Here is a 23,227-nt window from a genome sequence, read left to right as displayed (position 1 = left end):
GGATTCGCGTCTTGCAAGCTTTTCATGACGACGCCATCGCCGGCCACCTTGGCTTTCAAAAGACCGACGACCGCATTCGAGGTCGCTTCTTTTGGCCAGGACTCTCGACCATTGTCGCGAAATACGTCGCATCTTGTTCACCCTGTCAGCACCGCAAACGCTCTACGGCACCCCCTCTCGGTCTCCTCCAGCCTGTTCTGTGTCCAACTACGCCGTTTGAAGTGGTCGGTATTGATTTGTATGGGCCCTTACCGACGACGTCCACTGGTAACCGCTGGATCGTCACTGCCTTTGATCACTTAACCCGCTACGCGGAGACAGCGCCACTTCCCTCGGCTAGCGCTGGCGACGTCGCTGCATTCTTTTTGCGACACATCCTGCTACAACATGGAGCTCCTCGCGTACTGTTAATTGACCACGGCAAGATGTTTCTATCTGAGATCCTTGCCGAAGTGCTTCGTGCCTCTAATACCTCCCACAAAATGACATCAAGCTACCATCCACAAACGAACGGCCTCACCGAACGGTTTCACCGCACGATCTCTGACATGATATCAATGTACATGCGACCTGACCACCGAAATTTGGACAGTATATTCTTCAGTTACCGTTGCCTATAACACGGCAGTTCAAAGCCCTACAGGGTACGCACATTTCTATCTTGTCTACGGCCGTCATCCATCGCACGTGCTTGATAACTGTTTCTTTACCGCTCCTGTGTCCGCTTCTGCATCGTTCCCGGAACAATGCGTGTCTTGGATTGACCACTGTCGGTGACTGGCTCGCATGCGCACAGAAGCAAGCAAACAAGACCGCGAAAACCGCTACGACGCTATTCGCCGGTCCGTTTCTTTCCGACCTGGTGACGAAGTCTTGGTCTGGACACCGGTTCGCTCTCTAGGCCTCTGCGAAAAAGTCCTACACCGGTACCTTGGTCCTTACAAGGTTCTTGAGGCTACCTCACCGGTGAACAATCGCGTCACCTCCGTTTGTGGAAGTTCGGACCGGCGTCATCGTGGCACAGAGATTGACTACACTTCCCGCCTCAAGCCTTTCCACCGTCGCAATCCGCAGTAAAACGCGACCAGGCGGCCGCTCCCGCCCCCGGGGGAAAAATAGTGTGAGACCAGTGGTAGCCTCGTTTGCGGAAGTTCGGAGCGCTGAATGCAATGTCTCAGTGGAATGCAATCATCACTGGCGCCCGGTTGCGGCCACGGCGTCTTCATATCTCTATATACTCATCATCACCGATTCTGCTGCCTTCTCGAACTATCATCATCGGTAACCGGGGTCGGTCGCCATCTTGCTGCCTTCCAGCTCGGCCTCCGAATAAAGCGGTTTGCGCGTTCTGGCCTGCCTTCACCTACCATCGGCCTTACAAGATATATATATATATATATATATATATATATATATATATTATACAGAAAGATAGGGCTGCAGTCTCCAACGCCAAAGAGGCATAGGGGTGTGGTTAGGCTCTTTTTTTTACTACGGTTCATGAAGTTAACATTTTTTTTTAAATATACGGAAGAAAGAAAGAAAGAAAAACACGCGCCCTACTCTGGGCGCGTAATGATAACAAGCCCAGGGCTTGTTATCTGGCCTTCTTCGTCGCCAGCACCGCTGACTACCGGAGAGAAGGGTTCCTTTGCCGAAAAACCAACTCCAACCCATCTATCCCTCCCCCTTCCATTCATGTCATTAAATTCCCGTAAAGAGCCTTCGGGCATTGAAGAGTAAAACGATGTTATCCGATATCTCAAAATGTACCCCTCTAGCTGAAGTGTCACCTCAAGAGGCGGAGAAGCAGGCGTAATAAATTCTCGCGGAAACGTTGGTGAAGACCTCAGTGGTTGTGTTAAATGTTTGTAACAACAGCGGAAGCCTTTACGCCTCATCACCGCAGCCTGCAGCTCCTCTTCGCGGCACTGACTGCATAATTGCCAGTAGTTTTGAAGGCGGCATGAGCCGTTTTTTATATTTTTTGTACTTGCTGTTTCTATAAATTAATGCAGAGACGACAAACTAATTGAGAAAAGTAGACCAGGTTTCGCATTAGAGGTGACCTTCTTTCAATATCTGCCCGCACATTGGCGTCACGAGTCCGTCGCTTATGCCGAGACATATACTTCATCGGCTATTGCGTCTGTTCAGTTGTGCCCAAGTATAGTGAAGCTCGTTCCGTCCTGCACATGTTGTTTTGCCTGACCATTAGAGCACCCAAAACCTTGCATTTTTCTTGCTCTTTCAGTTCTGCAAAGATACACGGACCGTCTATGACAAAACAAAATCAAAAGTTCATCCCACACAGATTACGGCATACTCCCCAGTTCAAGGTGACCAAGAATTAGTAGTCACCTGGGACGATAGCAACACCATATGGATGAAAGTAAGTTCAACCTTCCTGTCTTCCATTCCATGATAAGACCAAGTGTGAACTGTATACTTAATAAAGCTTAAGGCTTAAGGGTAAATTGGGGTACAAGTGGCGTGGTCTAATATTTAACTCGGAACTCGGAGCAGTGCTCACAAGTTCGCCCCCATTTTCCGGAGTTTCATCAGGTTTAGCCAAGCAGCCAGGGAAAGAGCCAGAAAAAATATCTTGGCGACAATCCAACGAACCCGACCGGCTGAGCCAGCCAAAATTTCAGGGGGATGCGTTCTGGACAAGGTATCTTGGATGAACGTATTTGGGAGTCTAAGCTGTCGCTTAACGTGTGTATGTAATATAATTCCATTTTTATTATTCCCCTGCTTTAACATTGTGCTGCGTACCAGTATAGTTTGCTAGGCCTAGCCATCTTGACGTGACACCATGACGAAGGTCCACAATGTAGGAAAGTGACAGGGAGAGTCCAGGGAGAAGAGGGTGGTGGGAAGGGGTCGGAAGAGCAAAATGGTGCAGGAGGACACGCTCATGGGGCGATTAGAGGTTGGCACGGCCTCGTTCGCGGAGGGACTGGGGACAAGAGGAGCGGGGCCGCGAGAATTCGGTTTGGCGGAGCACTTCTGAAAATCCAGAAATGCGCTGTCAGCGGAGACAACGCCGCAACAACCTTAGCTGTCACGCTGACCCCTGCGCATCAAGCTGTTACCACTTGTCAAATACGCACTAGGAATGACGGCCGTGTCTTAGATCTTCATTACACCCCTCTAATTACACATGTATTGAATACCTGCACTGAAGGAAAGATAACTTCAACCGTTACATACCCGCAACGCCAATAAAATGTCAGTGGCATTTCCGCAGCTAATTATTCCGCAAATACGGTCTGCGAAGAGTTCAAGTTGCTTCACTTTGCTTTCACGGTGTTTCCACATGTTTTTGCGAAGCATTGAAGGAAGTAGCGTTGAAGCTGGAAGCTCGCGTTCTCGAATGGATGTCATGTGTCAGGGCACCCCCTGAGAAGGGGACGCATCAAAACCCCCGAAAAAACGAGGAAAAGGAACAAAGGAACGGCAATTTGAAGTGCGCGCCAGCAGCGCGCCAATCAGCAAGTGCCAGCGCCGACGCACCAAGGAATCATGGGCAAAGGTGGCAGCGCACTGGTCGGCCAATCAGGGAAGGCCACGCATGGGACAAGTGGCGAGATGACCATAGGAGGACAGGGAAGAAGCAAGAAGCCAATGGGACTGCGCCACGAGAGAGCCCAGAGGGTATAAAAGCGGGGCGCACAAAGAGAAGGGGGAGGCAGGACAACGGGAGGCAAGAAATCGAAGAAACAAGGAGGCGGCCGGAGCACGTGCGCTTCAACGAACGGGCCAGGGGGACGCGGCCAGGCCATCGATCGCGCGATCCGAGCCTGGGCGGGAGCGGGCAGACTTCGCATCGGCACCGGCATCCTAGGTGCACCACGAACCTGTCTTCGTGGCCCCAGCGGCATCGGCCGGGCACCAGCGGCCAGCGTCCACGCTCCGTCGACGTTCGTCTCGACGGCCCCGAAAGGTGACGTTAGTGCCAAGCCTACCTGAGACCTCCAGCGGCAGCGGCTACAAGGGGGTAGTCACCGAGGATGCACGCCGCCGAAGGGATGACCGCGCGCGTCGAACGCCGGCATCAAGGACCTCCAGCGAGAGAGGCTACCAGGGGGTAGCCACAGAGGAAAGAAGTGAGGACGCGCGGAGCCCACGCCGTCCAAGGGGTGACCGCGCGCATCGAACGCCGGCACCGAAGCGAGACGAGGACGGCTACCACCGGGTCGCGGCCACGCAACGGGTGCGACACGTCAGCGCCGACGACAGCGGGGTAGGCCAGTCCATTAGGGACATATTCGTAGGATACGACTAGGGAGTTCGAGTGAGAAAGAGATGAAGTAGGACTTGACGTAATGAGTGAACATGGACTGAAGGTGTAGAGCTTTATTGTAGAGACGTTTGAGGGTTGATTTGAATTGTATATTGAGGTGTTAAGTTAGGGGTTTGTATGTGAGTTGTATGTTGGGATTGTAGAGGTTTGAGTCTTTATCGTTTGTGTGTAGTTTAAATATCGAGTGCGTTGCCTGAGGGTTTTTTGTGTGTGCATTAAATGTATGTTGTTAAACACGTCAACGGCTTCCTTGTATCCATTGTTCCGAGCTGGTAAAGACCACCCCACCATCCGTTCACGTGACAATGGACACAGACCTCACTATCGAGTTCCCGCCAAAATCCCACGCCCAAAAACCGCCCACTCAAGCCGCGTTCGAGGAGCGCGAACGTAAGCACGCGGGCGCCATCACGCTGCCATCCTGCGCGTGACTCGCGCCGGTTTAGATTTTAGTCTTTCAGCCATGAAGAATACTGGCATAATCCAGCCGGGATCCTATCAAAGCAGTAGACAAGCAGAAGTTGTTTGTCTCCACCGTAGGATTGGTGTGAGATGAATTTATGAATGTTCACTGTTTTTAAGCATTTTTGTGTAACCTGTTTCAAGTGTGGGATAAATGTCAGTTTGCTATCCAATATTAAGCCTAGAAACCTCTGTTCCCCTCTGACCAGTATTAGAACACAATTATGAGTGATATCAGGGTCCGAATGGATCCTGCGCCTTCTCGTGAACACAAGAACTTTTTCCAGGGTTCACTTTAAAATAGGGGTGTGCGAATATTCGAAAAATTCGAATATTACTCGAATATTAGATTTGTCATATTTGTATTCGCTTCGAAAACTATGTATTCGAAACAATTAGAATATTCGAGAGGGTTGGAATAATCGGCTACTGTCGAATATTTGTATTGATTTGAAGGGGGGACGCGCCTTTCAACTTCGAAAAAAAAAAAATGACAAAACATCGTTTTTTTGAAAGCAAAACATTGTTTCTTTGTTTTCTGTTCCATGCGTTTGCAAAGATTTCCCGCCGAAAGTCATCGCAAAGTGGGAGTAGAAATACTTTGGCTAGCCGCTGTGAGAAAATGTCAGCGCAAAAGGGCAAAAAAACGGAAATTTTTGGAGCGCTGTATGTAACTCCGCAACGGTTCCACCAGGCGCGGCCATTTTGGTACCATTGAATCGGCCAAGCGATCCGCTTTCCGGTTCCGGCCACCAGTTTTATTTTCGTTTATTCCCAGACGCACGAACGGCAGAAAAATACACACGCACAAACCAAGGCAGAAATAGATTCTGAAGCGCGAATGGCCTTCCGGCTGGTGCACGCTGCAACGGCCCTCCTGATTGGGCGTCGCCACGGCAATGCTTGCAAGATGGCGGCCGCCTTTTAGAGTTCATTTTAGCTGCTTCGCTCGGCCAGGTTCCTGTTGTCATTTTACCTGCTCTGGTATTCAACGCAGACTTTATTGAGATGGGAATGCCTGAGATTAAAAGCCAGATTACGGGAAGTTGCGATGCTCGAAAGGCGGAGGTCATCGAACGCTTCGTGGTGCGCTTGACTTTACCCCGGTGGGTGAAACGCGGTGTGCGCGCTTGTGATAGCGGTTGTGATAGCGCCTTAGTTGTGATAGCGTTTCGCGAAGTGAACATTTCGTCTGATTTGCGATGCTTACACGCTAAAACGGCTGACGCCTCAAAAGCTGCCGTGCGCACGGCGTAGCCGCTGCGCGTTGGAGCATCTCCTTATTGCGCAACCTGGTGCGATTGAGCGCCAGTAGTTGTAATTAATTCTTGTGACGTTAAATTTAATCTTAAAAGCAACCTGAAGGGCCATTTCATGGCTAAACAAAGCATGACATGTTGCGGTATACGATGGCCGCGATGCGGGCGAGCCATATTGCTTTCTTGCGCAACGTTTCCCGTGCACTTCGAGTAATCATGCAAACAGGTCTGAGTCAGGAACAAAAACGTGTTGATGGCGTTAAAAATGTACCTTATTTTCGTAGCATTTAAAAATCGCAATTTTTTAGGGAAAATATTATTACCAATGCGTAAAAAATGTACCGTACCATCGTACCATTTAACAAATTGAATTTTTAGGGAAACTATTAATTATGACCAATACATACATCTATAGTTTAGTGCAACCCGCAGGGTGTCTCAGTGGCTAAGGCGTTGCGCTGCTGAGCGCGAGGTCGCGGGTTCAATTCCAGGCCGTGGAGGCCGCTTTTCTGATGGAGGCGAAAAGCAAAAACGCCCGTCTGTACGAGATTTAGGCGCATGTAAAGATCCCCAGGTGGTCAAATTAAATCCGGAGCCCGCCACTACGGCGCGCCTCATTGCCTGCGTCGCGTCGGCGCGTTAAACCCTACAATCAATCAATAGTTAGTGCATATTGGTTGTGCTGCGAGGAATATTGGATGCCCTGAATGTCAAGAGTACTAAAAAAATGCGAAGGCGTTGAAGTTGGGGTTACGCAGAATATTATACCAAGCTTCAAATTAGCTCATTTGTATCCTTGTTGTATATAAACTTTTGGCAATGAACACCTGCGCGTACGAGTACGAAGTTGCTGCTCCAGGCAAGGTTATAATTACAGCATAAAAGAAGTCAAAAGTCAGTTTTCAAATTTAGGTAAAAAAAGAGGGCTTCCCTTGTTTTCATGGTCATAACACTGCAGGGGGAAGTTGTCCAGTGCAATACAGGCAACCTGGTAACCTGCTTTGCTTTGAATTTGAAAGCTATCTCCGCCCGTTTGGTCCGCAAACTGGGCTATGTACTCTTCACAGAGGAGCTAAAAATGATGCTTTCTAGAAAGAAAAAGGCTGCAAAAGGCACTCCAATTTCAAGAACCCCGTGTTGAAAAGGACACGAAAGGCTACAACCCTTGCCATTTTTCATGAATAATATTTATGTTGCAACCTCGGAAGCCGTTTTCTCAAAACGTTTTTTTTTTTTTTTGCCACGTACGTCGTTTGTTGTAGTGATTTCCTTGGGACAGCTATGTGTATTTTATTCCGTTATTTGCGTTACATTCCTTGATGGACACCTGCGGTCGTGACACTCTTGGTTTTTCAGGTTTACTTCTGTGAATTATTTATTCATGCTGTCGTTCATGGTCTATATGCCTTTTGTACATTCACATCTGAAAAACTGAGAATTAAAAAAATTCTGTTTTAATAAAAACATTCTGACTGTCACGACCTTTTCCATTCATTTGGGAATGCGAAGCACTTCGAACAAGTTCTCTATCATGTTTTATAGGCCGCTCAAGCTCGGTACAAAGTGAACAGAAAAAAAATTTTATAAATAGACAGATTTCAAAATAATACTTCGACTTGTTTGGTGCTATAACGCAACCATTTCCAGTTGTGCCAATTGTCATCAAAATCCACAAAGAAATAAAAAAGTTAGTTCTGAAAGCCTATTTATGAAAGCTTATTTTCGATATTCGATTCGATATTCGAAGCTCGATATTCGTATTCGATTCGTATTCGAAAAAATTGATATTCGCACACCCCTAATAATAATCGTTTCACGGCGCACACGCTTTCCAAGTGCTTTCGCCCGTGTGAAGGAATGAGGTTCTGCGACGTGGGGTATTGACGAAGGATACCCTACGCCTTGTTCCACCAGCGCCTACTCAGGTTGCAGTGGGAAACGCAGGCCTGGGAAATCGACTTTTTGGTGGCGTCGAGGATGTGCGCCGTGATGAGTGGGGCTGCGTCCCTCCCGTGTATTTGTGTTATGGATGTAGTGTCTGGATGTAGGGTGTAGTCTGGATTTATCGGTAACGTTGCACTGTTTGGGCATTTACCTATACGTTAGCGAGGTAGGGAAGTGGTCAATACCATATCGGTCTGTGCCCCCCCCCCCTCCCCCCCACTCAAGTGATGGAAAGAGAACTGCAGATTCAATGGTCAAGACAAGACGTGAGTATGTGTTGTGCTGTAAATTATGGTATGTAGTGTATTTAATTTTATGTTGAAAAGGCACGCTGACGAGGTTGTTAGCAACGTCTCTATCAGGCGATCTCGGGAATTCACTCGTTCGTGCGGGAAGAGCCCCTAAGAGAATTGGCCGCCTTCAGGTCCCTGTAAGGATATATGGCTCGGGCAGCGGCACAACCAGCGCCTCGAAAGCAGAGCTCGAAAGTGAAATATCAAGAAGAATGTAGAGGGAGCATACCGTTAATAACCGATCAAATATTGTTCGAATTGCTACAGACTTAAGGAAAGTGGTCAGATTGACAGGGTGGAATCGTAAGGATTTCCTGGCGATTATACCCGCACCCCTCGAAGAATGTGTGCAACCATCCCTGTCCTTTCTGAATACCATATAATTAAAGAAATTTGTTTTGTTTGGAATTTGAGTGCGTTTCTTGGAGACACATTACACTTGGTTGATTAGAATGCATTATCTAGTCCTTATCGGCACTATTATTAAGAAGGCCTCTATACTTGAACAATACCCTATTTTTGCGATTCTAAGCAGCCCCCCAATTTTATGCACACTCCCTTCCTTTCGAAACCGTCGCAAGAAGGATTTCAGACGCGTTGAAGCCGGTCCGGGCTGCTGTTGCGGTGAATTACAAACCACTTCAACGGAGCAGAAGACCTGCTGGGGGATTCTGAGAGCGGAGGTGCAAGCGGCCCCACGGACATGAATGGTAGTGCGGTTGAGTGAGTATCAGACGTAAGCGGTGGGTTCAGTGTCTGTACCTGTTTTTCGTTTGAATCTTTGCCCTATAAAACATTATTCCTGCCACCCGAGATATGGCCGCGAAAAAAGTTCGTAGCGGGAGGGAGGGCTAGTATACATTTTTCGAATCTAAGCACCTTCCTTAGTTTGGGCAGAGTCCTTCAATGCAATGGTGCACCATGTGTCTTTCTGCATCCACGCTTTGAGATACTTGCAAAAACAGGAAGCGAAAAAAGAACAATAAAACTGATTTTATCACACGCAACAAAAAATTTCAATGTTACGAAGGGAGACAAAAGAGCGTGGTCCAGCGTACAAAAATTTATTTTTTCGCGCTGCGATGTGCAGCACACGGAGGAAACGGAATATTTCCACGTAGCCAAGAACGAAGCAAAGTTTTTCTGAACGCAGCGAGCTAGCGAGCTCCTGCACTACAAAAGACTAGAATGAAACACAAACGTCGAAGAAGCAGTCCGCAGTGTGACGTGCACAGATGAACGTCGATTAAGTGAGTTGCGCGGCGTTTGCTATGCATGCATTACTCTCGGACAGTTATTAATTTCAGATGCATGGAAATAGGATTGAGAACATTGTCGAAGAAACAAAAAATCAAGTTTGCGACAAGGTGGCACCCTTTCCATATCCAACAATATTCCCCGACGGGACGTACGACAAAGAGAGCAAACGGGCGCTCCGGTTGAAACGCCAGATAAGAAACCGCAATCGGCCACGCGCGGTTACAAAACAAACAAAACGAACCCTAAGGAATAATTCGCGGAAATATGAAAAGTAAAAGCACAAGGACGTCCCAAAGCTTTTTTACACGCGAGCTTCAGCGCAAGATAATACAAGTTTGCGAACACGTAATGAAGCACCGCTACAACCTGAGTAATATGACAAAAATCCGGCTTTAAGTTAGCCTTGTACAATTCTAGGTCCACGCTGCTCTCAAAATGGTACATTGCTTTTTCAATTCTCACACACAGTACATTGCCACACACTGCCGCACACTTATAATCGAAGCTGAAATCTCCCGTTGCTTGCCTTGGAATGGCACGCCTCCAATTCTCACGCAGCTTCCCGTCTCTCGGTCAACAGAACAAGGAAACATTTTCTGTGGTATCGTTGTACAAGGACCGACATCCCGGGACGCAACACATGTTCGGCATCGTCGTTGCACTAAAGTCGCATCACGAGAGCGCGATATGCACGTTACATTTTTTTTTCCCGCATTTAACAAACACAACTCGCCGCGGCTCCGCCGTTCGAGACAGCGCAACGCCGCCCGAGGAGTGACCTCAGTGAGAGGGTGGCGCCACCGCGCGGCGGCCAAACGCAGCATATGAAGCTCTCCCATTGAGTTACGGAGCAGTTTCGTGACCAGTAAAGCATTGAAGGACTCTGGTTTGGGCATCGTTATCGTGGAAAAAGGGGGGGGGGAAGCTTAGAATAGGGTAAATATGGTATTTTCTTTTCCCAGTATTGATTGTTCGGACCTACTGGAGTGTGATTGTTTACGTAAGGTCATTCGGGGCTGCGACTCTCGGCAGAGGTTTTTTTGGCTTCTATAGAAGTTTAGATAAAAAGACCTGTTCCTTGTGCTGCGACGCACACAGGAAAGGTACCCAATCCACCTCAGCATCAGATGTCCTGGGGTTGCCCGGCGGACCGGGGTCTTTGGCTGCACTGAAGGGCACCCTTTGCGGTGCCCTTCAGTGTAGCCTGCCCCACCACGGATGTTGGCAGCACCACGGGCGGGCCAGGCGGTGGGGCGAGGATGGGAGCTACCACGGGCTTCCCCGTTTCCATCTCCTCTGTGCAAGCAGCTGTACTGTGGGCTGGAGGAGGGGCAACGAAAGGAACGGCATTGCACCCAATGCCGTTTGTGGCCGCCGCAACCACTGCAGGCTCTGCAGGCGGTTCGGTTCTGGGTTGGGCTGCCGCAGACAACCCAGCGGGGGGCACTGGGCGGGACCAGATCAGTCTCGCTGACCTGAGTCGCCGCCTAACCCAAACGCCCTCCGTTCCCCGGTGAGTGGCGTCGGCGTACCTCCCCAGGGGGAAAGAGCAAAGAGGCAGACCCCTTTCGCGCCTCTAAAAGATGTTCTCCGTGACGTTAACATTGATAATTTGCTCCTCCTGTTTAAACTTTCCGCGTGTTCGAGTGTAGGCCACGTGAGGTCACTGGCAGTTGGCGCAAGTGAACTTTTGTGATTCTTAGTGTCGGGAATCATGGAGTCGCAGCGCAGCGCCTGACAGAGTACCAGCGTGCAGGTTTCCAGAAGTGAACTGCCCGTGCTCTGCTGGCGCACCGAGCACATGGCACTCGTGACATCACTTTTCTCACATTTGATGGCGGTTGCCAAGGCGCCGGTTGAGAGCACTGATAAAGGGGCGCTACAGGGTCCCCCGCCCAGACAGAAAGTCGAATCGCACACGATGGCGACACACCGGTGTGTTGGTTTAGGTTCTAGGCAGATCGCATGTTAGGACTCAGATTTCTGAACGGAGTTTGTTAAGTGGCGTCTCGAGGTAGGATGGCTTGAGGCGGTCTAACGAGGCTTCTCGTCCATTAGACAGGATGGCGGCAGACTTTGGCGTCTTGTTAAGTACACGGTAAGGTCCATCATAGGAGGGTGTAAGGGGCGCCTTCACAGCGTCTCACCTGAGGAAAACGTGGGTTGAAGACGCAAGGTCAGGATGCACAAATATGCTCCGGTCACGCGATCGAGGCTGGACTGGACGCAGACTCTCAACAGTCCTGCAGGCGTTCGAGGTACTGCAGCGGCTGGGACAGGGAGGCCAAAGGGACGAACAAGTCACCAGGAACCCGCAGGGGGGCGCCGCAGACTAGTTTAGCCATTGAACAGCCGAGATACCGACGAAGGACAGCACGTAGGCCAAGAAGCACTATAGGAAGGTTATCCATCCAGTGCTCTCGATTGAAAAAGCGCGGTGGGGACAGTCTTGAGCTAGAGATAGAACAGTTCAACCATTCCAATGGCACAGGGATGGTATGCCGTGGCGTGGCAGTGTTTAGGCCCTGGCAGGCGGTTTAGGTAAGTGAATAAAGTACATTGAGATTGCCTGCAGATTCATATTACAACGGCGGCCTGTCCGGCTCCAGAAATTCTTAGCACCCTCTGCTGCGTCACAGCAGAGAATGCTAAGAATCCCTGAAAGAAGCACCATGAAGAAGCGTGCTAAGTTGTACTCAATGCCTAATGACCCCGAGTGTACCGCAATCTTGGAAGAACGCGAACATCATCCTAATTTATAAAAGAACTGACATGAAGGACTTGAAAAATTGCCGGCCGATCAGCTTGCTCTCGGTCGCCACCAAATTACTTACCAAGATAATCTCTAACAGAATTTCTGCCACTTTGGATTTCAGTCAACCTAAAGACCAAGCAGGGTTTCGTAAAGATTATTCAACAGTAGGCCATATTCCCACGATCAATCTGGTCATAAAATTTGCTGAGTATATTGAACTCCTATATATTGGCTTCATACAATTTGAGAAAGCATTTGACTCGGTCGAAATCTCCGCAGTCATTCAGGCATTACGGAACCAGGGTGTAGATGAGCATTATGTAAGAATACTAGAGGATATTTACAATGGGTCCACAGCTACCGTCATCCTCTATAAGGAGAGCAATAAAATACCCATAAGGAAGGGCGTCAGACAAGGAGACACAATCTCTCCAGTGTTATTCACAGTATGTTTAACAAGGAGTATTTAGAACATTGGATTGGGAACAGGTGGGAGTAAAGGTTAATGGAGAATAACTCAGTAACATCAGATTTGCTGATGACGTTAACTTGCTAAGTAATTCGAGGGTCGAATTGCAAAGCATGCTTTCCGCATTAGACAAACTTAGAACCGTGGGTATGAAAATATTATACAGAAAACAAAAGTATAGATCAATAACCTCGGAACACCACAGTGGTTTGAGATAGGTGGCGAGGCTGTGGAAGTGGTAAGCGAATATATCTACTTAGGCTATGTTGTGACCCTGTATCACAACCATGAGGCAGAGATAATTAGAAGGATAAGAATGGGGTGGAGTGCATACGGCAGGCGTTCTCAGGTAATGAAAGGCAGCCTACCATTGTCCCTGAAGAAGAAAGTGTATGACAGCTGCATCTTACCGGTACTGACCTACGGGGCATAAATTTGAGGCTGACTAAGGGGGTTCAACTAAAATTGAGGACGACTCAGTGAGCAATGGAATGGAAGATAATAGGTGTAACACCAAGGGACAAGAAGAGAGCGGAGTGGGTCAGGAAACAAACGCGTATTGAGGACATATTAGTAGAAATTAAGAAGAAGAAATGGATGTGGGCAGGGCATGTAATGTGAAGGCAAGATAACCGTTGGTCATTAACGATAACAGAGTGAATCTCTAGAGAACGCAAGTGCTGCAGGGGGTGGCAGAAAGTGTGATGGGCAGGTGAGATCAAGTTAGCGGGGATAAATTAGTCGCAGTTAGCACAGGAACGGTATAATTGAAGATTAATAGGAGAGGCCTTTCCCTGCAGTGGGCGTAGATAGGCAAGTTCTGATAATGACGATGATGATGCCTCGATGCGCGGTAACAATACCGAGGCAGCAGAAGCGGCACACACAAGTTGAAACGAAGATTTTGGCAACCGTTTCTTCAGTGACGTCTGGAATGGGCATGGCTTAGGGTCAACGACTGAAGCAGTCAATGATTCTAAGAATGTATCGGCAGTCATTAGAGCCAGGAAGTGGTCCAACCAAATGAAGATGTAAGTGGTCAAAGCGAGAGGTTGTTGGCAAGAAAGACTATGTGGGAGTCTTTGTTTGGCGGATCACTTTGGTGGTCGGACAACCGACACACGCGCGGGCCTAGTGGCGGACATCAATGGTATTGCTCGCCCAAACGTACGATTGTGTAATAAAACGTTGAGTGGTTTTGATGCTGGGGCAGCAGGTGTCAAGAAGCGATTGAACACAGCACGACGAAAAGCAGCCGCAACAAATAGACGATGTGCAGGGGTCTGATACGTCGCACCACAGTGACCCAGACAACAGTGGATGAGGCACGAGTTGTAGACGGAGGGAATCGGGGTGGTCTTGCAGTGCTTGCAGTTAAGCGTCTTCCAACTGCGCCCGGACTAGACGGTTTCAGTCTATTCCAGATGCGGAAGCGCCAACGGAGGTAATGCATTAGAGCACGTGCGCTGCCTCATTGTCGGTGCCCTTGATGTGTCGAACATCGGTTGTGAATTCCGATATATAAGCAAGATGACGGTGTTCTCGTACGACGTGCTTGGAGGAGTTCGTATGGAAAACTACACCAGAGGCTTATGGTCGGTCAAAATGTGAAACGACTGACCATTCAAAATGTGCCCGAAGTTTTGGGTGGTGGAGTTTGGGTGGTGGAGTTAATGATCACGGCCGAAAACGCTGTAGCGAGTTTCGGAAGGTTGAATCTTCCGAGAAAAGGTACCCAGCAGGTGCCACTCGGAGTCAATTTTCTGCTGGAGTAAAGCGCCGATTGCAACGCTGTCCACCATAATGCGAGTGGGCATCTCAATTCTCTGGTGATTGAGAAACACCGTATCGGCGACGGCTTCCTTAGCAACATCAAACTCGGCTTGAGGTGCGGCAGGCCAGCAAATCGCGGATGAGGAGCCCTTAGTTGTACGAAGAAGTTCAATCAGGGGATGGCAGAGTTCCCCGCAGATGGGGTATAAAGTGTCACGAAAAATTTACTAGGTCAAGGAACTCTAAAAGGTGGCGGAGGATGTTGGGTGCTGGGGCATCCTTTAAGGCCTGGACGTACGATGGTTTACTAAAGGGAGAATCGCTGCGCTCAGATGTGATGGCCGAGACACTCGAGCTCAAAGACTCCCTCGAGCTCAGAGCTCAGAAGAGCCCCTCAACGGCGCGCGACAAGACAATGAGCTGACGCATCCGTGGGGAGGATGGGACGTGTGAAGCATGTTAAAATAGCGCGGTAGAGACGTTCCAACAAAGAGACTACACAAGGCTAGCGCTGGACATTTGCTGATTTTTTTACCCAACACAAAAGAAGACATACAGAGACAGGGAACGCGCGAACACGGGCGAAGCAATCAGGAAAAAATCAGGAAAAAGTAGCAGAAAGGGGAAAGTGATTCCTTTTTAAAGGAAGAAAGAAATGACATAGACTGGGGATATTATTCAGCTCTCATGGAGCTCCCCTGCATTCAACCCAGTTCTGGGGTGGGAATATTAGGGGAAGTAGGATAGGATAGAGAAAAGTAAAGGTGAGGAAAGGTGGGGAAAGGGTAGAGAAGAGTGGATCTACTGTGATGAATTCCTTCGCACAGAACACACCTCGAACACTACTGGCTGCCGTCATGCTGCTTCCGGGAGACGAGAAGCCTCGACGGGAACGGCGAATCATAGAGGCGAGCTTGCTGTGACGACGAACGAATTCCGTAGCGGTTCCGATCACTTTGGAGGTTGCTGGAATGCAGTCTGCCCGACATTTGGGTACGGGGGAGCGGGAGCTGGCACTTGACGGCCCACATTAGCAGAGCGAAAGCCGTGCGGCATCCAAATCCAGGGCGACGGTCCACACGGAAAACGGGCCGCCGAAACGAAGTCTTTTAGAAGCGGAGGAGCGCGAAAAAACACGTCCGCTTAACTCCAGTACGCCGAACTCCGCTAACGCATCGCAAAAGCTATTTGGAAGCGTACGAAGTACGCACTACTCTACGCACTACCCTTTAAAGTTCCGAAGAATTCACCTCCGCATCTATGCGTTAACATCGTAGAAATACTGGCTACCTGCCCCCAGGAAAAACTTCACGCAACGTTTTGTTACACAAAAGTTGTCCTTGCGCATTTGCGCATTCACTGCAACGGAAGCTGCAATGATAGTTCATTTGTTAACAGTTGAATCCCATTACTGCAGCCAACTTTAGTAAGCAAAAAGACAGCAGGCAACGCTGTATGCATGGCATCATGGCTGCGCTCGGATTTATTTAGCACGGTTGAATTATGGTCCCTAGAACCGTAGTTGAAATACATGGGCTGGCCGGGTAGCTTTTTCTCTAGAGTGTGTAGTATTAACTCTACGCCCAGCGTACTCCAATGCACCGCGCAGTTTTTCTATACTACCTCTTTGTGCCTCCAAGATGAACAACAAAATTTAAATTAAATGAAACTGTTGCATGAAGTCACTGTGCCAGCCGCAGCGGCGTGACGCAGGCCAACGAGCGCGAATGCGTTCTACAAAACAAATAATGCCGATTCTCACAACATCACATATATTAAAATCAGAAACAACCAAAGCAGTACTTGTGACATTTAAATACACTGAGGAGTATGCCTACATTGAACAAAACTGGAAGCCGAATGACGTCCTTAACATGGTCCTGAAAGGCGTTTTGAGCACACTAAAACTTTTACCCTTGCGGAATCGTTAGGCTCGGTTGTAAACGTCGTCTCTGCCATGTACCTATAGCATTTTTCCATGCAGCGGAAAGCTCACACTCTCGTTGCACAGTTCGTTTGCGCGATCTCACCATTTCTTGTGTGTTTTTGGGCTCCGCCATCTTTCCGCATGTACGTCATCGATTCTCCCATGTGCGTCATGAAGCAGCAATCTTACAATTGGGCGGCTTTTCTTTCTCACTTCCGGCAAAGAGAAGCGTCGTCTGCTCAGCATCGAAGGGTTGCATGACACATTTGGGTAATTAGCGCTTCCTGCTGCACGCTTAACGCTATCGTGCTCATCCATATTTATCTTTTTCAGTGTATTACTGCCCTTCTCGTTTATGCGCGTTGAGTAGGCCTACACGACGACGACACGGCGGTAACGACGACTTCCTAGTTGGCAGACCGCCTTGTACCGCCTTGTCACACGACGCCCGCGGTGACACGAACATGTCGGCCGGTCAAAATTCCGCGTGCTGTGACTTGCTCGCTGAACGAAGCCGCCGAAACACCGGTCGGCCACAAACGGTAGTCCGGAATAGATCGAGAAGCAAGAACGTGCCCCAAAAACATTCGCGCAGTAATGAATGCGGCTCTGTTCTGGGAGTTCCTATATTGTAATAAACATAGTAAGGTCCATGAAAGTAATACAGCTCAACACTAGCGCTAATGTATACGATCCGTATTTCGGCTGACGACGCTTCGGTCGTTCGATTTGGTGACCAATCGTTTTCCGGAGTTGCAAACCGCATGGTCCTCTGCGAAGAGCCATGCTTGTAGAAAATATAAGCTCAGTTAAAAGCAGAAGAGGAGTCACGGTAGAGATAATAAAGAATCAATATCGAACGAACGTTTAAGCGTAAAGCGTAAACCAAAGCACGGCGACCGCCATTTCTGCAGGGCCACATCTCAGTCGCATCCAAAACAGTCCCGTTGCCAAATATCGGTTATAGTGAGGGCTTTCTAGAACCTTATTGCGCTACTGTTATTAAAGAAATGTTGCGTTAATCAACCAGGAATCCTTCAAATCAGGTAAAAAACCATGACACCAAGGGTGGGTCTCAATGTCGTACACAGTAAATTCGCACACTCTCCAGGTTTTTCATGGAGCAGTGGATGGCATCCGTTCAGTCAAAGTCGCGCTTTTTTTTCACGGAAGTTGTTTCTTTTTCTATTTTTTCTGCATTGTAATGAGCGTGGTTCGTGGATTGTATTCGCGCATCCGAAACAATACTTTCTTATTGAACTGTCAACGACCATGTCAACGTTCAATGCATCGTTTAGGGCATGATTTGTTCAGTGTTAAACTCGTGCTTTGTACATGTAAAAAATCAATTGTACTTTCTGAGGACGAAATACTGACGTGTGTATTTTGGAAGTGCTATGTCTTTATATAGAGTAAACACTTTCCTTCAACCCACTTAAACAAGAAACAAGGTAGGCTTTGGGGGAGGGGGGTGAGGGGGAGAAGGGGGATATAGGGCCGCGGCCGACAACCAAATCCTCCACATTTCGCAACTAGCAGCATTAGGGGCATTTTTCACCTGAACTGGTCCATGCTAGTGCAGTGTCGCGCAGAATAGTCGAGAGTGCTTCTGTGGTTATCAATGAGCGAAAAATGAACATAGGCTGCCCTGCTCGCACGAGTGAGAAAGTTCAGGAAACCAATGCCTCTACTGAGTACGTATAAAATGAACGAACATCCGTTACAGAAAAAAATGGGTTCTAGTTCATCAGGAGCAAAACCGAGGGTGGAATAATTGTTTTGACTGATCATATGCACAGTAGAACAAAGCGGCAGGCGCGCACGGCCCCAAAATACACACTACTCTACCGAAACCGCCCGTAATATATGATACGGTGTGCTCGTCAAGTTGTTGATAAACACAGGGTCGCGCAGAAGTTTCCCGGAAACGAAGGAGGGAGGAGTAATTGGAATGTACGACAACCTCTAAAAAAGCCCCTGTGCTTGACCGTGACAGGGACAGGGACCGTGCATAGGGAATTCGGCTGCTTTTTGTTAGGGTTATAATTGTCTAGAACCGACCAGAATAATGGAATGGAATACAACTGACTGTGTACGCGCGTGCATGGCGTTTAAACACGACCAAGCTCGACATTTGCGTTGACGAGCTGCCGATTAAGCACTACATCAACCGACGTAGGTTCGGAACTCGTGTACGTGCTAATTTTATCGTATTTTGAGGTGATTCTTTAGTCATTCGCTCTCATATTTTTGACTCCCATATGTTCCAAGACACGTCGTCGCCACGACGACGAAGAAGAAGAAGAAGAAGAAGAAGAAGAAGAAGAAACACATTTATTTAGGAGCACAGTCAGTTGACGATGGTGGCCGCCAATTTGGCGGCGACAGCGGCCGCCCGGGCTGCCAGTGAAACTTGAGCCTCCTGGTCTGGGCAGCGCAACGCCTCCTCCCACTGCTCACATGCGGTTATTTTCGGATAGAGATCTCTCGGGCATCCCAACATAAGGTGCTGAAGGGTGCCCAGGGACTGGCAGGCAGTAAAGTCAGGGTAAAGGTACAGGGCTGGCTGAATTAGGTGTAATTTAGTGGGATTGGGAAACGTGTTTGTCGGTAACGCGTAGTGACAGAGTCGCTGTATTTTTGCAACGACGCTTTTCTACGGTGCTTTCTTATGGTCCTACGACGCTTTCGCGCGGTCCCTTGAAAGTCGTATTATCGGGGTTCCACTGTATTATTCTTACTTTTTTAGTTGTTCAAAATTTCGTGGGACGGTACTATAGCGATTACAGGAGGAACTTCCGCGATATCTGCATTTTTGTGTAAATGCAGGGCTTTACACGGTCCTGGCTGTTGGGGAAAAATGCTATGCATTAAAAGAACCCTCATGGGAAATACCGCTTCATTTGGTGGAACGAGCCAACTAACATGATCTTTCTCCTTTGCGTTAGTGAGGTTTGTGTGAAGGAGGATGGTGTGAGTGTTTGCGCTACCACATGTTGTCATGTTCTGCTCCTTACCGCGTTACGCACTTGAAAGAGAAATCTCATTCTTCTTCCCTAATTTAAGCACCACAGGCCATAACCCGCGTGCTGAATTTCCTAATACAACTTTTGGTTCTTTCTTTTGCAAGGCATGGTAAACCTAGCTGAATTGTTCTGTAAGGCTGCGAAGCGCCCGAGTACCTATACAGATATTTCGTGCGTGATCAACGTCATCAACGAGCCTTTTTATCACAGGTCTTTGGCAAACCATCACCGCCCGATCACTAACTAGTACTGCGGTAATCTTGCACTGAGTCGGCAAGCTTACAATTCCGTTGAAAAGTAGTCAGCTGGAATTTTCTGTACGTTGAAAATACCAACAAAATAATTGCTTTCAGTTCGTAAGCCTCAATGCAGGGGCGTAACATCGTCTGAAACTTTCTCACCTTGTGCCGTTGTTTGTGTAAGGCCATTATTCACTGTTCGTAATCGTTCCTTCCAGTATTGCAAGGTGTCCAAGCAGTACTACTCTGATTTCAAGCTTGGCCTGGCCATATTTGACGTCGAGTGCGAAGACTGGGGGAACGAATGCGGTAACGTGAAGGACCTTCACCTGGCGGGAACGGAGAGGATCAAGGACATCGCCAACAAGATTAGAACGGTTGCGAAAGACAAAGCAGCCGCGCTAACTTGTTAGACGTGACGAGTGTTGCAGTCTGTCACAACGATCCAACAAACAGGTACTAATTTGACAAGCGTTGCCGCCCGTAAATCAGAGCGGCTCAGCTGGACTGACAGCCTCCCTGGAAGGATGTTAGGACTATGCATTCCTACGTGTTGTGTACCTGATTTTTGACTGTGAACACCCTCGTGTACTGCCCATCGCATTGAGTTTCGCATTGTTTAAATTTTTGTTGTGCGGTAATAGCGCTTCAGTTAAAGCAGTTTCCTATATAAACAAGACCTCATGCCACATTTACCATTTGTCTGCAAATGTCGCGCTAGCATTATGTCCCGTCACCTGTTGCTACAAGAACACTGCCCGGCTCACTGTCTGCCGGGATAAGGGCTCACTTAGGTGAGATTGTCATAAATTCCGCCCCTTACAGACGAAAAGAGAAAATTGTCTGATTGCTAATCCGGGATTATCTCGCCTGCCTGTTCAGATATCGAATGGCTCTTTGCTGATATATGTACCCTTAAGAGAGTACAAAAGGTCGTTTGAGGGCTTGTCCCTAAACCGCTCTTATAGTGCGAATTCTCAATTTGGAGCAAATTGGGTGCTTTTAAAGATTCGCCAAAACGTTTCCCTGATCGATATATTGAAAAGAATTCGCTTATAAATATTACTCGTACAAATACGCCGAAAAATGTTTACGAAATCGCCTTCAGACGCGGCTAAGAGGGCGAGAAAGATTTTTTTAGATTACACATCTAACACACTGAAAAGGCATTGCAGGTGATTCAACACCCAACCAAACGTCTGGTCCCGGAGGCGTCAAAATTTCACGACACACTATTACAATGGTGTATAGTCAATATATGTGCAGATGTTTTACAGATAGCTCCGAGTTTGCGCGAAATGCTGGACCTACGCACTTCAAATTTCGGGCGAAGGAGCTAAACTAAGCTCCTTGATTTATTACCGCCTTGGTGAGTCAAAACCAATCTCCGCGCATCTACTTCCTTCCCTAAAAATACCTCTGACAGATGACGCTTCCGCCGTTCCTTCCACGTAACTGCACATCCTCTCGCACCCTCCTACCCCGTGTGCTATTTTCGTCATCTCCAGAAACTACCATTATGAATGCCACGGAGTTTTGCTCAGTCCAATTTCCACGGAGTTTTCAATGGAATCTTGTTCAGTTGAACGAGTCGTCTCTTGTGAGAGCACGTAACTCTCTGTTGCTGCTGTGTACCGCGTTGTGTTTTCTAGTTTACTAACAAAATAAATCCGATAAAGTGTGCATATTTAATAAACCAAATTCCCGCAGTGTTTGAAATTCATTTAGGAGATGAATCTGTAAAAATTACGGCAATCCAAGGCACGAACATTGTTGGACAGCGAAGACACTGAGTGCACGACACAAAACACTATCTACCGGGGTGCAGCATATAGGCAGGGTTTTTTTCGTCTACTCAATTCAATTTTCCCGCCTGTTCAATGGCTCTCCCGCAATACGTTGGTAGAGCACATGGACAACACTAGCCTCCCGTTGAAGCCCACGTTAACCATTATAAAACTGTCACCTGTAATTGTCCATCACACATACTGAAACGGCACTTTCAATGGATAAGTTGTAGTCGTAGCACAGTAGTTGGTACAACTTTTTGCTGGATACTTTCAATAAAAAAACTGGGTCAGCCCCACTGATTTAACGTCGTCGCGAACGCTGATGTTAACAGCCCAGCTGCCTGGCGTTCGCTAACTGCAAGGCAAGCGACATAGAACTCCTCCAATCCAGCAGAGTGATTCCCGTTCACGCAAATTTATTTTTCCTTTGATGCACCGCTCTCACCATCTACTGGAACCTTTCCTGAACACAGCCAGAACGGGGCCGGCGAAGACTTTTTGTTTTTTCACTGCGCATTTTTCTTCGCCGTCGCAAAAATCAAGCTTACATGTATTTTTTATTAATAGAAGAACGCAATTATCACTTCTGCATTTTGTGCCTTCCCCCAACTATGCTTAATGCTTAATTTTTGCTCAACAGTAGTGACAAGTGTTAATAACATTACCACCAGATTTTCTTGCGGTCCCGCACCTTACACCCCCACAATGCTATGTATGCCCTCTCGTTACAACAATTCGTACCCCGTTACAAAAAATTCGTCCCATAAAGCCTTAACGAAGAACAGTTTCGCTGTTAATACATGTTCCGTCCGTTTCCTATAAGGACGTGCCTTCGTTAGTAGCGATTCAGCGTCTAAAGGTTTGGAGCGAGACGAAACGTCCAATGGTGGATATACCGTGTCGTTGGATCTTTCGTCTCGTTGGACGTTCAGACTCGGTGGATCTTTCGTCTCGTTGGACATTCAGGCTAGATTGGACCTTTCGTCTCGTTGGATCCTTCGTCACGTTGGACATTCCGGCTCGATTGGACCTTCCGTCTCGGTGGATCTTTCACCTCGTTGGACATTCAGGCTCTCACTATTAAATGAATGTCCGGAGCACTCTAAAGTTACCTTGAATTACCTCTACCGAAATATGGTTCTGGGACCTTCTGCATTTTCACATGCAATAACTTTTACACGATGATTTGATGTAAAATGTACGCCTGGTACCTCTTATTTCCGTCGTAAAATTTGAGTCTTCTTGCAACGCTACTCACGAAAGCAAGCTTGGTCGCGAGTACGTTGGTGAGAGTGCCCAAATAGGACTTTAGTTTTTTTATTCAGACCTGTTTTATCATTAGTGCGAACTGTAAGCGTTTTTCTCGTTTTTTTATGTGCGATAATATCAACGATAAAATAATGTTCCCGAGTTTCATGCGTATGGCAGGCACGTGAGCGCTAAGCAAACAAGCAAACAGTCACTATCGGTTCCATCCAAAAGAGGAGGGTGCTACGACAGTCGCCTGAGACCTCGTTTGCAAAGCCGCCACCTTCACTGTCACGGCACCGTCAGGTCAAAAAACAGCGACAGAGACGTAAAAAAAGTAGCGTTCGTACTGGAGCTCTCCGTTAGAGTACAGGGTCGTCTGCCTAGTGATTAGTTTAGCCTTGAATTGAGGGTGCTTAATCTGAAAAGTAAAGACAATGGTTTAGATTTTTACGTGTTCTCCCTTCTTGCGA

The 23,227-nt window shown here is 47.9% G+C and overlaps 1 protein-coding gene across 2 annotated transcripts in view; it reads left to right on the top strand.

Moving 5' to 3' along the window:
* LOC144144566 (uncharacterized) overlaps positions 1-22,717 on the top strand; it is a 34,014-nt gene extending 11,297 nt beyond the window's left edge. Inside the window, exons 2-4 of one of the 2 annotated variants that reach the window (XR_013317273.1) lie at positions 2,255-2,392; positions 8,849-8,990; positions 19,935-22,717. Coding sequence is in view for 1 of the 2 variants with exons in the window: in XM_077676076.1 (XP_077532202.1) it covers positions 2,255-2,392; positions 19,935-20,129 (333 nt within the window). In the remaining variant the exon portion in view is untranslated. The remainder of the gene's footprint in view (positions 1-2,254; positions 2,393-8,848; positions 8,991-19,934) is intronic. The other variant, XM_077676076.1, reaches the window with a different exon arrangement.
* Positions 22,718-23,227: the final 510 nt, after the last annotated feature.

The sequence above is a fragment of the Haemaphysalis longicornis genome, unplaced genomic scaffold (assembly GCF_048455015.1).
Source record: "Haemaphysalis longicornis isolate Haplotype H1 unplaced genomic scaffold, Haemaphysalis longicornis Haplotype H1 scaffold_7, whole genome shotgun sequence".
In the NCBI taxonomy this organism is placed as follows: Eukaryota; Metazoa; Arthropoda; class Arachnida; order Ixodida; family Ixodidae; genus Haemaphysalis; species Haemaphysalis longicornis.
Note: the sequence above shows the minus strand (reverse complement) of the source record. Positions and strands in the feature narration are given on the sequence as shown.